The 17,473-nt window shown below is 42.1% G+C and overlaps 1 protein-coding gene across 1 annotated transcript in view; it reads right to left on the reverse strand.

The window, feature by feature from the left end:
- LOC106587460 (synaptotagmin-9) overlaps positions 1-16,854 on the reverse strand; it is a 54,144-nt gene extending 37,290 nt beyond the window's left edge. The window contains exons 1-2 of the mRNA XM_082969536.1: positions 16,136-16,854; positions 1,916-2,420 (exon numbers count right to left, since the gene is read on the reverse strand). Of these exons, the coding sequence (XP_082825662.1) occupies positions 1,916-2,420; positions 16,136-16,283 (653 nt within the window). The 5' untranslated portion in view covers positions 16,284-16,854. The remainder of the gene's footprint in view (positions 1-1,915; positions 2,421-16,135) is intronic.
- Between the last annotated feature and the right edge of the window lie 619 nt (positions 16,855-17,473).

Here is a 17,473-nt window from a genome sequence, read left to right on the forward strand (position 1 = left end):
ATTCAAATCCTTAGATAAGATATTACTTCAATTTTTAAAAAATATGACTATTTTACACCATTTTAAAGATAATACTCTCGTTAATCTAACCACACTGTCCAATTTCAAAAAGGCTTTACAACGAAAGCAAAACATTAGATTATGTCAGCAGAATACCCAGCCAGAAATAATCAGACACCCATTTTTCAAGCTAGCATATAATGTCACATAAACCCAAACCACAGCTAAATGTAGCACTAACCTTTGATGATCTTCATCAGATGACAACCCTAGGACATTATGTTATACAATACATGCATGTTTTGTTCAATCAAGTTCATATTTATATCAAAAAACAGCTTTTTACATTAGCATGTGACTAGCATGTGACTAGCATTCCCACCGAACACTGCCGGTGAATTTACTAAATTACTCACGATAAACGTTCACAAAAAGCATAACAATTATTTTAAGAATTATAGATACAGAACCCCTCTATGCACTCGATATGTCCGATTTTAAAATAGCTTTTCGGTGAAAGCACATTTTGCAATATTCTCAGTAGATAGCCCGGCATCACAGGGCTAGCTATTTAGACACCCAGTTTAGCACTCACCAAAGTCAGATTTACTATAAGAAAAATGTTATTACCTTTGCTGTTCTTCGTCAGAATGCACTCCCAGGACTTCTACTTCAATAACAAATGTTGGTTTGGTCCAAAATAATCCATCGTTATATCCAAACAGCGGCGTTTTGTTCGTGCGTTCTAGACACTATCCTAAAGGCTAAATAAGGGTGACGAGCATGGCGCAATTCGTGACAAAATAATTCTAAATATTCCATTACCGTACTTCGAAGCATGTCAACCGCTGTTTAAAATCAATTTTTATGCCATTTTTCTCATAAAAAAGCGATAATATTCCGACCGGGAATCTGCGTTTAGATAAACAGAAAAAGGAAAAGAAAGCATTCGGTCGAAGCGGGCACGCGCCTAAGCCCATAGTACTCTGAGTGGCCACTTGCCAAAAGCGATAAAGTGTTTCAGCCAGAGCCTGCCTCGATATCGTTCAACTTTTTCCCGGGCTCTGAGACCCTATGGAAGACGTAGGAAGTGTCATGTTATTGCACAGATCCTGAGTCTTCAATAAAAAGAGCCAAGATGAAACACTACTTCTCAGACAGGCCACTTCCTGCTTGAAATCTTCTCAGGTTTTGGCCTGCCATAGGAGTTCTGTTATACTCACAGACACCATTCAAACAGTTTTAGAAACTTTAGGGTGTTTTCTATCCAAAGCCAATAATTATATGCATATTCTAGTTACTGGGCAGGAGTAGTAACCAGATTAAATCGGGTACGTTTTTTATCCAGCCGTGTCAATACTGCCCCCTAGCCCTAACAGGTTAAACATCAGCTATCTGAGCAACTAACCGATCGCTGCAGCTGTACATAGCCCAGCTGTACATTGCCCACCCAATCTACCTACCTCATCCCCTTACTGTTTTTATTTTATTTACTTTTCTGCTCTTTTTGCACACCAGTATCTCTACATGCACATCTTCATATGCTCATTTATCACTCCAGTGTTAATCTGCTAAATTGTAATTATTTGCTCCTATGGCCTATTTATTGCCTACCTCCTCATGCCTTTTGCACACACTGTATATAGACTTTCTTTTTTTCTACTGTATCATTGACTTGTTTATTGTCTCATTGGCTTGTTTGTTTACTCCATGTGTAACTCTGTGTTGTTGTCTGTGTCACACTGCTTTGCCTTATTTTGGCCAGGTCGCAGTTGTAAATGAGAACTTGTTCTCAACTTGCCTACCTGGTTAAATAAAGGTGAAATAAATAAAAATAAAAAACTACAGTATACAAGCACAGTACATAGCACAATAGCGACTTCATCATAGTAGAGGACTGTGATATAGTACTCGCCCAATCTCTGTGTGTATAGACATTGACCGGACAGAGGGTGAGGGCTCAGTGGTCTGCCTCTGCGTACGAGGGTTGGTGTGGACCCCGTTTTCCCGGCCTTTACTCTGGGTTTCCAGGGGGATGTCTGGAGACGTGTGGCTAATCTTCATGGCTGCCTCTGGGATGGGGATGATTGCCGCTATGGGGGGTGGCGATACGGGGGTCGCCGGCCCCGTCACGGTCCCAGATGCCACAGGGACAATGGAGCAGCGATGGGACTCACGGCGGTCGAGGGCAGGGACGGGAGGGTCGACGGCCGTGTAGACTGGCTCCCTGGCTGGGACGTAGGGTTGCAAAGGTGCCATGGGGGAATCGTGGTGCCCGTGGGTGGGCTCCTTGATGCTGGGGGAGAGGCCACGCTCCCTCCATGGGATCCAGCAGAGCTTCCAGGAGACGAAGATTGAGACCCCGAACAGGGCCAGGCCACAGGCTGTCACCACCAGGGACAGCAGGCTCACCGACACATCTACAGAATGCAGGGAGGGGGGGAAAGAGGGAGAGAGGGAGGAAAGAAAGGGAGAGAGTTAGTAGGGTAATTTTACTTATACAAGGATGTGAGAGGCACAGTGAGACAAACAAAGATCAATGACACATGTACAAGACAGAGGCTTGGGAGAGAATGAATCATCACATCATTATTTAACAACATTTTTAACTCGCCGCCATTGGAAACACGTTCTCTGGAGTGATGAATCACGCTTCCCCATCTAACAGTTCGAAGGACAAATCTGGGTTTGGCGGATGCCAGGTGAATGCTACCTGTCCCAATTCATAGTTCATTGGAGGAGGAATAATGGTCTGTTTTTTTTCATGGTTCGGGCTAGGTCCCTTAGTTCCAATAAAGGGAAATCTTAAAGCTACAGCACATAATTACATTCTAGACGATTCTGTGTTTCCGACTTTATGACAACAGTTTGGGGAAGGCCCTTTCCTGTTTCAGCAGAATGAAAGCAAGTCCCCACAGCAATGTTCAAACATCTAGTGGAAAGCCTTCCCAGAAGAGTGGAGGCTATTATAGCAGCGTAGTGGGGACCAACTCCATATTAATACCCATGATTTTGAAATGAGATGTCTTCATACTTTTGGTCATGTAGTGTATGTTATAATTTGCCTTTGGGCTTCTCTAGCTGTGTGTATTAAAGACACACCATAAGGAACGGCCTAAGACTGATTAAATCACTGTGCGCTAATTAAAAAAAAAACATTGCTTGGTTAATTACAAGTGTGCTTTGCGGGAACTTTTCTCATTCTCCCTTAATATTCTCTTAAAGAGAGAGCGTGACAAACTTAATTAGGAATTATCCAAAGTTGTTTAATTATCTCCTCTGGAGTCCCATATGCGGCCAGGGTCCCGATTTTAGTGCTGCTGTAATCCACTGACCTTGACTGATAGGAATAGAGCAAGAAAATGTGTTGTGGAGAAACATTCTATGGGAATCAATTTACCCAACTTGAACAAGTTCCAAGAAACTTCACACTTAAATCTTCAATATTTAGATTTTCCTGGGGAGCAGGTGATATTTAACAGCCATTTTGAGCGATTAAAGTATGTGATGGATCCTCTGAAAGAGTTTAAATTGGTGTGACGACGTCGGACCTCTCTGTTCATTTCTCCTCACAGAACTCATTGTTTGCTAAATTGTTTGCCACAAACATACTAGCTACAGTTCAAGTTGAAAGTTTACATACAACTTAGCCAAATACATTTAAACTCAGTTTTCCACAATTCCTGACATTTAATCCTAGTAAAAATTCCCTGTCTTAGGCCAGTTAGGATCACCACTTTATTTTAAGAATGTAGAGAGATAATAGTAGAGAGAATTATTTATTTCAGCTTGTATTTCTTTCATCACATTCCCAGTGGGTCAGAAGTTTACATACTGTACATTCAATTAGTATTTGGTAGCATTGCCTTTAAATTATTTAACTTGGGTTAAAAATTTCAGGTAGCCTTCCACAAGCTTCCCACAATAAGTGGGTGAATTTTGGCCCATTCCTCCTGACAGAGCTGGTGTAACTGAGTCAGGTTTGTAGGCCTCCTTGCTCGCACACGCTTTTTCAGTTCTGCCCACACATTTTCTATAGGATTGAGGTCAGGGCTTTGTGATGGCCTCTCCAATACCTTGACCTTGTTGTCCTTAAGCCATTTTGCCACAACTTTGGAAGTATGCTTGGGGTCATTGTCCATTTGGAAGACCCACTTGCGACCAAGCTTTAACTTCCTGACTGATATCTTGAGATGTTGCTTCAATATATCCACATAATTTTCCTGCCTCATGAAGCCATCTATTTTGTGAAGTGCACCAGTCCCTCCTGCAGCAAAGCACCCCCACAACATGATGCTGCCACCCCCGTGCTTCATGGTTGGGATGGTGTTCTTTGGCTTGCAAGCCCCCCTTTTTCCTTCAAATGTAACAATGGTCATTATGGCCAAACAGTTCTATTTTTGTTTCATCAGACCAGAGGACATTTCTCCAAAAAGTACGATCTTTGTCTCCATGTGCAGTTGCAAACCGTAGTCTGGCTTTTTTATGGTGGTTTTGGAGCAGTGGCTTCTTCCTTGCTGAGCGGCCCTTCAGGTTATGTCGATATAGGACTTGTTTTACTGTGGATATAGATAATGTTGTACCTGCTTCCTCCAGCATCTTCACAGGGTCCTTTGTTGTTGTTCTGGGATTGATTTGCACTTTTCGCACCAAAGTACGTTCATCTCTAGGAGACAGAACGCGTCTCCTTCCTGAGCGGTATGAAGGCTGCGTAGTCCCATGGTGTTTATACTTGCGTACTATTGTTTGTACAGATGAACGTGGTACCTTCAGGCGTTTGGAAATTGCTCCCAAGGATGAACCAGTCTTGGCTGATTTCTTTTGATTTTCCCATGATGTCAAGCAAAGAGGCACTGAGTTTGAAGGTAGGCCTTGAAAAACATCCACAGGTACACCTCCAATTGACTCAAATTATGTAAATTAGCCTATCAGAAGCTTCTAAAGCCATGGCATAATTTCCTGGAATTTTCCAAGCTATTTAAAGGCACAGTCAACTTAGCGTATGTAAACTTCTGACTCTGGAATTGGAACTTGAATTGTGATACAGTGAATTATAAGTGAAATTGTCTCTCTGTAAATAATTGTTGGAAAAATGGTTTGTGTCATGCACAAAGTAGATGTCCTAACCAACTTGCCAAAACTATAGTTTGTTAACAAGAAATTTGTGGAGTGGTTGAAAAACAAGTTTTAATGACTCCAACCTAAGTGTATGTAAACTTCCAACTTCAACTTTATATCTAATTCAAGATAAAACATTGTGCTTTGTAGGGTAATATAAAATAACAAACGGCGAGTGTGTCTTCTTATAATGTAATTTCATTTGAAATGTTTAGCCTTAGTATTGGAAACTCTAATGTTTATGCCATAGACATGGACCGTATGAACAGTATAAAGGTTTACACTAACTAAGGCTATGTTCATAGTGAACAGAATACCTGTTTAGAGGTTTGAATGGTTTATGCCAGGTCCTTTTACGATGCCCAACGTTCTTCCTCATCTAAGGAGAGCTGTTGGTGCAGGTAAAAGGCACACTCCTCTGCCCAGGCGTTGCTGACACATGCCAGATCTTACGCCTGGATAGGTGTTTTACGTACCAACTAATCACATCATACAGGTAACTGCCAAAGTAAATGGAAACACTTGAGTAAATGAGGGATACAAAGTATATTGAAAGCATGAGCTTCCACACTGGTGTGGAAACTGAGTTAATTAAGGTTCGATGAGCATAAAAATTATGTAAACCATATGCCATGGCCGTCTCTGTCACCAGATTTCAACCCAACTGGTTGAATGGCTGGTTTAATGGCTATTTTTGCCCCGTTGGCCCTGCAAATTACCGCAGGTGAGATAAATTACACCTGCTGTGTCAGGGCTTTCGGAAGGACCAATACACAGCGTGATCGTAGTTCCACATCTTTTATTCAGTCATGAAACGAATGCAATATACAATAAACTTCAAATACAAAAACAAGAAAGCCGTGACGCAGAGCAGGCATACACTACTCACAAAATAATCACCCACAAAACACCAGTGGGACAAACATCAACTTAAATATTGCCTCCAATTAGAGACAATGACAACCGGCTTCCTCTAACTGGAGGTCATACCAAACAGAAACTAACCTAGAAATACAAAACTAGAAACTAAACATATAAATACAAAAACGGACAAACACCCCCTGTCACGCCCTGACCTACTCTACCATAGAAAATAACAACTTACTATGGTCAGGACGTGACATGCTGAGAATCAATTTCAGTACTTATTTTAATGAAAGCGTTTGGTCCTGTGTAGTTGTAAATCAGACAAATACACATGTGAACACCAACGTTTTCAATTTCAACTTATTTTTGAAGAAATTGTGAATCATGGAAGGATGCATCCTCTCTCCGTCCTCTCCTGCCTCCTTTTGAAAAATGTCAATGTAATCGAGGAGAGGAAATGTGGAAACAAATGTGCTTGATGAAATGAGACTCCCCTCCACAAGCTTGTCATCAGGCAAACTGTGTATAAAGTGGTTCAAACACATTTTGCTAGTTGTAACAGACATTTTATAGACTAAAAGTGGGGGTTTTAAAACGTGTGCGTGCTTTTCTCCTCTGAGAAAAAAACAGTTGATTCAAAGGGGGTGTGGCGGATTACAAAACTCTTCCTGGTAGGACTCCGGCAGGATATACGTAAGAATTCTCAGCCGGGAAAGGCTATCGAGGAGAGGTGCAAACTTCTCTGTTCACCAATGAACAAAATGACATTCTCCTACATATAGTAACGACTTATCGGTTTCCTTCCGGGTCAGGAGGGAGGAGGACAGAGGAGTCGAGGAGAGGATGGATTTATGCCCAATGGAGAATCTCCCTATATCTAGGCTGGTCCTCATCCTCTACACAGTTTGAACTGAGATACTACAGGTATGTATACAGTGTGAGAAGCCTTGTGAAAATGCTGCGAGTAATCCTGTAATTATATTTTCATGTGACAGCTTTTACAGCATGACTTGCAACATGTTGTGTAGTTGTATGTTGATGATGCTATTGATGTGTTGCACTTTGTTGTCCCCATAACGGTCTTGTAGGAAGCAGTGACAGTCCTATGAATGTGAAATTTGTCTTTACAATGCTGTCAACATCATCATAATTACAGAGCATCGTGGTACTACTCACATTCAGAATGAGAGCTAGAGAGACTGTTTAGGGTTTACTGTGTTCCCATGTTTCCATGCAACATCGGTTGCAGGCACTTTTTGGCCATATCAAGGCAGCCTCAAATATCACAAAATAAAAGATTAAGATTTCAAAGTGTTGTGATGAATAATAAAGTGTGCTCATTCACACTGGCACAGGGTCCACCAGTCACCGCGGGAGGGGGAGAACAGAAAGACAATCACGAAGAGCCTTCTGATTCATCTTGGCGTTTGCCTCCTAAGCAATCCTAGGAAGTGAAGTGATGATGAGATATCCCTCTCTGGGAATTCTTCTGAAGAGGATGAAGTTCCGCCAAAGAGAGATCTTCAAAGAGATGAATCAGTGTCATTGGGAATTCATCATTTTGGCACAGCTGTCACCCCTTGAACTTGGAGGACTTGGCAAACTCTCAGACATTAGTGTCACACAATGTAACACAATGCATGACACCTAACTAACGTACACCTTCCGAACTACAGAGCAAATCAGCACTCCCCCACTCATCACTACTACACATAATGGCACACCTGCAGAGGCCGGGCATTTTTCCTAACTATCTTTATAGGAGTTAAATGGTCAGATTGTCTAGAGGCATTTATAAAACAGACCCACTCAACTGTAAATTGTTTTGCACCATACAGTATTGTACCGTGTAGTTCACCATATTTTGCCATATGCTGTCCCATTCTCCAGCCCTGTTTGTCTGTTGTTAATGAAACCCTGTGGGTTTACATCAACTGAGGCGTAGGAAATTATGAAATTATGATTTGTGTAATTAATCCACTGGGAGAAAGCTTTTTTTAGTTATTTGTTTAATTATATATGTATGCTAAATGACTAAGCACAGATAGGGCTATGCAAGAGAACACTCAGGATGTTATCTTGTCTAAAACAAGGTCTGGGTTTGTGAGATACCATGTTTCTCTGGATCTCACTGACCACATCTTAATGAAATCTTATCGTAGACCTTTTACATACTGTACCTCCACAGGGGTGAAAGTGAAAATAGTGAAGACAGCTGTTTGGCAATCATCAGTAACAGTAAAAATGATGCACAGCCGTGGAAAGACAAAATTACAAACACGGCAAATCTCTTGAAATTTAATTACCATTCAGGTTGAGAGTTGCAGCTCCTGATGCCTCGTCTGTTTCATGGATTTTAGTGTTGAGCGATTAATCAAAATGTTGGTTATTTTTCATTTTTTAAACAACATCGATTCAATTATTTTAATTCCATTTAGTTTGTTTTTTTGTCTGTGAGCTCAATGCGCAAATTGCACAATTTCTCTAAAGATAAATCAGATCCAGCCTGAACTGTGCGATGTAGTATGGAGTTGTAGTTTCCAACAGGCCAATATTCTATACTGTACAAAAATATAAAGACAACATCCAACAATTTCAAACATTTTACTGAGTTACAGTTCATAGACAGAAATCGGTCAATAGAAATAAATTCATTATCACCCAATCTATAGATTTCACATGACAGGGGTGCAGCCATGGAGCTAGGCCAACCACTGGGGAGCTAGGCCCAGCCAATCAGAATGATTTTTTTTTTAAATGGTGAGGCCAGTTCAACGTACAGAGAAATTCTCTAAAACAACGTTGGAGGCGTCATATGGTAGAGAAATTAACATTAAATTATCTGTTCTCTGTTGGACATTCCTGCAGTCAGCATGCCAATTTCACGCTCCCTCTAAACTTGAGACATCTGTGGCATTTTGTTGTGTGACAAAACTGCACATTTTAGTGACCTTTTATTGTCCCCAGCACAAGGTGCACCTGTTTAATGATCATGCTGTTTAATAAGCTTCTTGATATGCCACACCTGTCAGGTGGATGGATTAACTTGGCAAAGGAGTAATTCTCACTTACAGTGATGTAAACAAATTTGTGCACACAATTTGAGAGAAATTAGCTTTTTGTGCAGCTCGTGAAAAATGAGACCAAGACTTAACATGTTGCATTTACATTTTTGCTCAGTATAAACAGTAGTAATTAACTACAATGACCATAATCCATTGTGAATCTACTTAGCCAATCTGTGTTTCTTTTACTCCTGCTACGGAAGAGAGAAGAATGTGTGATCTTGAGGTGATATAGAGCGCAGCTGCTGCTTAGCCAGGTATCTCTACCTGAAAATACATGACCAAAGTGATTGATAGTTGGTATTCAGCAGTCATAAAAGTATGCCTTATTTATTTTGAAGAACGACTAAAATGCTGATTTTGTCAGACAGCATAGGCAGCAGCTCTACAGAGATGAGATGATGACTTGGAATTAAATAATAAAGTCATCAAATAAAACAAATGTAGTATACACAACTGAATTATTTTATTAAATGATGGTTAATAAGTGATAAACAGTAATGTTCAGTCACTACCATCACGGGACTTTTATTAATTGTTTTATTCTGTGTTGTTACAGCATTCCACCCAAATAATAGAACAGAAACCAAACCAACCTCAAAAAGCAGTAATCGCTCAGCACTAATGGATGTGGAATCTGCTGGGCGGACCAAGGGAAATCACATGCAGGGTAAAAGGCCAGGCTGACCACCTTTGATTGCAGTAAAAAGCAAAAGGGTTGTTTTTGACATGGCCCCTTCCATTACATATTCCCTCAGAATGCTGAGGCAAAGCAAGCTGGGAGTCTGGGGCTTCCTTAATGAGCCTAGTATTGCACACCACCTACCCCTCTTCTTCCTCCTCTTATTGCTGTCTCCTCCTTCACATGCTCATTCGCTAACTTTCTATTACCCTCCCCCTCTTCCTCCTTAACCTCACCTGTGCATACCCCTCTGATATGTCAGGGATAGAACACCTTTCACACATCAAAGTCAATAATTATACTGTTCCGATAGCTCTCACGTCAATCAGTAATCAAACAGTTGAGTAAAATAATAGATTATAGCCCACAGCAGTCTAAAATAAATGCACCCTTAATTGTGTCACTTCAAATATTGCAGTGAGTTGGCCTACATTGTGATAGTGTGAAGAAGGTGAATGATGAAGTCTGTCCCAAAATATTATCTTCAGAGCCTTGACCGCTCTTGCATTTCTCAGAGCACTTGCAAACACTTCATCAAAACGTGTGTACAGTCGACAATGTACATGGCGGGTAAATGGGACAAGGCCACTCTGCTTTGATGATGTCATACCAACATACCACACACATAATATCTCAATTTGTGTTTCTAGGCAATTATGAAGATAAAAAAACCTTCATAAACAATCATGAATGTTCTTGGGCTGATCCCTCCTTTCAAGCTCCTCCAAGCTGTTATTAACATGATCCAGGATCACAAAATACTGCAATACGGAGAACCAACTGTGTGAAAATGTACCTCCGCGTTCATATACTGTATGTACCTGCATTCTTTTTATCAGCTGATTGAGTGCTTCATGACAGTAATGCCATTGCAATGCCACTAAGCAGGGTGGCCATTTTGCTGTTGTAAAATTAATGTCATGCCACTCCTGTCACCTGTGCTGAAGCTCCTCTTTAGCTGTGTAGGACACATTTAAATCTTCAAGTTTGCAAGTCACGTGAAATGCCTTTCTTGCAAGCTCTAAACCTAACAATGCAGTAATCAATATCAATGTAGTAATGTTGAAAATAACATAAGGTAGAACACCCAAGAAGTAAGTAAGCTACATACAGTTCCAATACAATATGTATAATGTGCAGAGATACTGGAGTGATAGAGAGCATTGTCCATATGTCCACCTGATGTCCTCTGTACACACATCACATGTGACCGTCACAGACCAGCAGTGGAGTATTGAACATGAATGGAGGATTTGAACACACAAATCCCATTCTCTGAATCACAAAGCTACTGATAGAATCAGTCACTATTCCTGATGAAATAAGTCAATCAGTGAAACCACAGGCCATGTCACAACCAGCCAAAGACATGGTACACCAGGGGTGAGCTGTGTTTAGACCACACTGTGGCATCTGATCGAACTGTGGCTATTGAGCTCAGAGATGAGGGCGATAGACTGACTTGGGCAGCCCTGTAGCCTGAGAGCACATTGATCCAGAGGCCTAGTGGTGGTTTACTTGGCAGGTTGCCCTGGTACTGCCTGAGGAGGTAGAGAGTCATAGTATATCTGAAAAGTCTCAAATAACCCCGATAGCTAACAAAAACATCCAACAGAAAGAGAGAGGGGGGATATTGCCGATTTAAGCATTTCCTTGGACCTACAGTAGTATTCCCTTGTGTTGCTCTAAGATGCCTTACAGATTGTTCGGTGTTGAATTAGTGAGAGATTAGTTAGGAAGCACTAATTAGTGTGCCCCTATTGCAAACTGATATGTAATAATCTACATTACCTACACCTCTCCTCAATAACTCATCAACAGCAACAGCAGTCAATATGCACTGAGTTTACAAAACATTAGGAACACCTGCTCTTTCCACGACATAGTTTGACTGACCGGGTGAATCCAGGTGAAAGCTAGGATCCTTATTGATGTCACTTGTTAAATCCAATTCAATGCGTGTAGATAAAGGGGAGGAGACCGGTTAAAAAACTATTTTTAAGTTTTGAGACAATTGAGACATGGATTGTGTATGTCTGCCATGCAGAGAGTGAATGGGCAAGACATGTTTTTTTACTCAATATTATGAAGGTGTTCTTAATGTTTTGTGCACTCAGTGTAAATTAGCTACTGTATGTGAATCTGAGTGAGCTGCTACCAACCAAAAACCTCACAGGCATTATCTACCACAGGCATTATCTACAGTTGAAGTCGGAAGTTTACATACACCTTAGCCAAATACATTTAAACTCATTGTCTTTCACAATTCCTGACATTTAATCCTAGTAAAAATTAACTGTCTTAGGTCAGTTAGGATCATCACTTTATTTTAAGAATGTGAAATGGCAGAATAATAGTAGAGAGAATGATTTATTTCAGCTTTTATTTATTTCATCACATTCCCAGTGGGTCAGAAGTTTACATACTGTACACTCAATTAGTATTTGGTAGCATTGCCTTTAAATTGTTTAACTTGGGTCAAATGTTTTGGTTAGTCTTTCACAAGCTTCCCACAATAAGTTGGGTAAATTTTGGCCCATTCCTCCTGACAGAGCTGGTGTAACTGAGTCAGGTTTGTAGGCCTCCTTGCTCGCACACACTTTTCAGTTCTGCCCACACATTTTCTATGGGATTGAGGTCAGGGCTTTGTGTTGGCCACTGCAATACCTTGACTTTATTGTCCTAAAGCCATTTTGACACAACTTTGGAAGTATGCTTGGGGTCATTGTCCATTTCGAAGACCCATTTGCGACCAAGCTTTAACTTCCTGACTGATGTTTTGAGATTTTGCTTCAATATATCCGCATAATGTTCCTGCCTCCTGATGCCATCTATTTTGTGAAGTGCACCAGTCCCTCCTGCAGCAAAGCACCCCCACAGCATGATGCTGCCACCCCCAGGCTTCATGATGCAAGCATCCCCCTTTTTCCTCCAAACATAACGATGGTCATTATGGCCAAACAGTCCTATTTCTGTTTCATCAGACCAGAGGACATTTCTCCAAAAAGTACGATCTTTGTCTCAATGTGCAGTTGCAAACAGTAGTCTGGCTTTTTTATGGCAGTTTTGGAGCAGTGGCTTCTTCCTTGCTGAGCGGCCTTTCAGGTTATGTTGATATAGGACTTGTTTTACTGTGCATATAGATACTTTTGTACCTGTTTCCTCCAGCAGCTTCACAAGGTCCTTTGTTGTTGTTCTTGGATTGATTTGCACTTTTTGCACCAAAGTACGTTCATCTCTAGGAGACAGAACGCGTCTCCTTCCTGAGTGGTATGACGGCTGCGTGGTCCCATGGTGTTTATACTTGCGTACTATTGTTTGTACAGATGAATGTGGTACCTTCAGGCGTTTGGAAATTGCTCCCAAGGTTGAACCAGACTTGTGGAGGTCTACAATTTTTTTCTGAGGTCTTGGCTGATTTCTTTTGATTTTCCCATGATGCCAAGCAAAGAGGCATTGAGTTTGAAGGTAGGCCTTGAAAAACATCCACAGGTACACCTCCAATTGACTCAAATTATGTCAATTAGCCTATCAGAAGCTTCTAAAGCCATTACATAATTTTCTGGAATTTTCCAAGTTGTTTAAAGGCACAGTCAACTTAGTGTATGTAAACTTCTGACTCACTGTAATTGTGATACAGTGAATTATAAGTGAAATAATTTGTCTGTAAACAATTGTTGGAAAAATGACTTGTGTCATGCACAAAGTAGATCTGCTAACCGACTGGCCAAAACTATAGTTTGATAACAAGACATTTGTGGAGTGGTTGAAAAAAGATTTTGAATGACTCCAACCTAAGTGTATGTAAACTTCCGATTTCAACTGTATAAGTAGAGTTTGATAATACTGTGGCAATGACACCTAAACAGTGTTGAGTAGCTGGGAGTCCGGCTCTCAGTCTATATATCAAGTCTACAAGGTGAGCACAGCAGGGGGACATGTTGCTGGAAAACTCTCTTTCCCCAGCCACTCGCTGTATGGCCATGATCTGGCTTAAGATAGAATAGCTTAATTTCCCCCGGGGTTGCTATTACTGAGGACTCAAAATGGCATATGTTATACATATAGTGTCACGACTTCCACCAAAGGTGGTTCCTCTCCCTGTTCGGGCAGCGCTCGGCGGTCGGCGTCGCCGGCCTACTAGCCATCACCGATCCTTTTTTCCTTTTCCGTTTGTTTTGTCTGTGGTTCTTTCACACCTGGTTTCATTTTCCATAATTCCTGTGTGTATAATTACCCCTGTTGCCTGCCTAGGTTTGTGCGGGATTATTCATGTGATGTTGCTCGTTAAGGTTGTGCCTTATTTGTTTTCACATATTATACCAAGTGTGTATAAGTTTAGGAGCGTTGTTTTTCCCCCTTCCTTCCGTGAGTACTGGTTCCTCTGTTGTCTAGGGCGTTTATTTTGGTATTGTACCTGACCTGTATGTTTGTGGACTTGCCTATTAAATAACGCATCTCGGACATCTCTGCTCTCCTGCGCTTCACTCCTTCACCTACCTCTAAACACAAGCTCGTCACATATAGCCCAGAATCACATCCATGTGCATAATGGGTCTGAGTGCTTAGCAACATGCTCAGCACTACATTAATGTATAGACAGCAGGCAGATGTCTGTGAAGTTATTTTGGTAAAGGTGAGAGATCAATTGTAAGATATTTTTTTCATTCTCCAGATGATTTAAAATAATAAGCTTCACAGGGGCATTAACATTGAGTATGGTGCAGACATTCATTTTGACCTGATCTGGTGTGAGGGGGTCGCTTGGCCTGTACAAACACTGCAAATGTGTTAGCCATGGTTGGTTTTTAACCCTCCACACAGAAACAGACACACACACACACACACACACACACACACACACACACACACACACACACACACACACACACACACACACACACACACACACACACACACACACACACACACACACACACACACACACACACACACACACTCTTCTCCGTTTGGGTCACATATTATCTTTGAATGCCAGAGACTAACGCAAAAAGACTTGTCAATCTTCCTATATCTTTTTCTCTTCTCTCTTTCATCCGTATTTCTCTCTGGTTTTATTGAGGTGCCAGTCATCCAGGACAGGATGACATGGCTCAGCTGGATATGTTAATAAAACCAGGGACTGTGGACTCAAGGGACCCTGCCTCTGATCGCAGTTCAATAACCCCACCATACACTCCACCTGGCTGTCAATGCAGAGGGGAGAATGGAGGTAAAGGAGAATGGAGAGAGGAGAAGGGAGAGTTCACAGAGAATAGTGCTGAAGGGAGAAGAAATGGTGCATAGGGGAGAGGAGCAGGGACAGATAGTATGCAGAAATGAGAAGGGGTGAGGAGAGGGGGTATAGGGGGAAGGGGAGGGGAGAGGAGAAAGAAGAAGGGAGCAAGGAGATGGGAGAGTGAAGAGAGGTTTTGACTGAAAGGATGGGGGTGGGGTTACGGGCCACATCTTGAACAATTCAGCAATCAGGGGCATGTGAGAAATGCAGAAGTTTGGGTTATTAGATCAAGCTCAGGCCATTGGGTTCACAATATGTAACATTTTATGCCTTCCAGAAACCTCCTGTGAACCTTCTAGTAATCACAAGGGTCTGCAACAGGCAGCCATGGATCAGTGGGTAGAGTGAAAAACACGTCCATGCACGCACGCACGAACACACACACAAACAGCTCGCGTGGGTTAGTGTGATACGGTATTACTAAGAATGCACTCCTCCCTCGTCTCCAGGCGCGCTCGCACGGCGTGCTAGGTTCCCCAAAATTCCCGCTCCACCCTTAGCACTGTCGCCCTCTCTTGCTGAGGCTAGCACGTATATGCATGCACTCACCACTAACCCTTGGTAAATGGGTAAGGGATTACAAAACGAATCCGCTGAGAACTTTAGTGTGGCCGAGTGTTGCATCGCATGTGCCAATGCAAAAAAATGAGATAGCATTGGGTATCACGCGAGCTCAAGCTTCAATGAATGCGACCAAGGATTACGCAAACTCGCACTAGTCCCCATCCCCCACTTAACACCCCATCCACCTCAGGTGCACCAGAAATAAATGCACATATAACAAATCCATAGTGCGCACTGCATATCCCACACTACATTTATTGGCAAGGCTGAATATAACCTACTGACTTTTTGTTTTTATCAAACATTTGTTCCTGCAAAACCCTATATAAAATAATTTTCCCCACTCCTAATCTCCATGCAACAAGTTCTGTGCAGAAATGGAACCCTATCTCTCCAAACTTAATGTGTAAAAAAAATATATTCAGATCAAAGTGTTTCAGAGCAAGTTACATCTGTATAATTCAAACCGAAAAGCGCACACGCATTGCATACACATACACTGCTCTCAGGGCCGATTAATTGGATAGGATTGACTGGTACCTGAGTCCGTGTAGCGTGGTCTGGCGAGGTCCCGGAAATGGTAAATGAAATCCAGACAGTTCTCGTTCTGTACTTCCCCTTTAGAGCACAGATCAGACAGTAGTTCTAGTGCTTTTTGACAAATCTCGTCCTCTCTGTCGCCAGGCATTTCCCACCAGCATCCTTCTGAATGGAGGGGCTCCTATGGCACCACCACACCACCCCGCCCACCAGAGAGTCGACTAGCCCCCGCAGAATCACACTAATCCTCCCGGCACAGAGTCAACTAAAGCCCCAGTAGCAGCGCACCACTCCACCCGAAGCGGAGTCACCAACACCCAGCAGCTCAGCACCACTCTCGCTGTCTGAAAACCAGGGTAGCGGAGGAGGAACAGGTAAGTATACTAGGTAAAAAAACCCATCATATTCCTTTATTTCTTTCCAAACGTCGGGCATCCCTGTTCGAGTGTGTAGTATTCAATTGTGGGGTTTTCCCCATCAAAAGTAGCCTATCGTACAATTTAGCCACAGGTTGAATGTCCGACCACTCACAGGAGGCTATGAGGCACCGTGCGCTGTCCACACTCAATTGGTGCTGAAAAAGTGCATGCGCTCTTTCGATGCGTGAATGACCGGCGCCGCGCAGCCAGTCGCTCAATTCACCATCAAGCAATGAGCGAGCGCGATCCCGACTCTCCACAGTTCAAAGCGCTCCGCTTATTAACCGCGCCGCCAACACTAAACCCCCAATGCTCTCTTTGCGCCGAGACCCCAGGGCTGTCATCCAAATGCACGTCAAGAGTGACGCCCAACTGGCTTTCAATACAACTGGCCCTGAGAACGAACTAATTAGTGGTGTTGATTGTGCACGTTGTTTAGTATTAAGTGCATGTTTTCTGCTACTGCATTAATTCCTATTGTTTGTCTCAGTTGTATTCTATACTGTTCTGTTTATCCTTTGGCCAGGTAGGATTGTTGTTCTACCTGTTTATCTTGGGATATACACTATGTCAATGCCATTAAGGGCTGTATGGTGAGGCTGGTTGATGACTAATTCTATTATAGATTTGCACAATTGATCAGTATGCACCTCTTTTATTGTGCAGTCAATTTAATAATTTCTCAATCCATTTCAGTGATTGACAGGCACTGTATTAACCATGTGGAAATGTGTGTTTGTATGAGTGTGTACGTGTGTGTGCCTGTGTGTGTGTGTGTGTGTGTGTGTGTGTGTGTGTGTGTGTGTGTGGTGTGTGTGTGTGTGTGTGTGTGTGTGTGTGTGTGTGTGTGTGTGTGTGTGTGTGTGCATGCATGCATGTACAGTATATGTATTTGATCTATATATCTAAAGATGGAACT

The sequence above is a fragment of the Salmo salar genome, chromosome 26 (assembly GCF_965601325.2).
Source record: "Salmo salar chromosome 26, fSalSal1, whole genome shotgun sequence".
Lineage (NCBI taxonomy): Eukaryota > Metazoa > Chordata > Actinopteri > Salmoniformes > Salmonidae > Salmo > Salmo salar.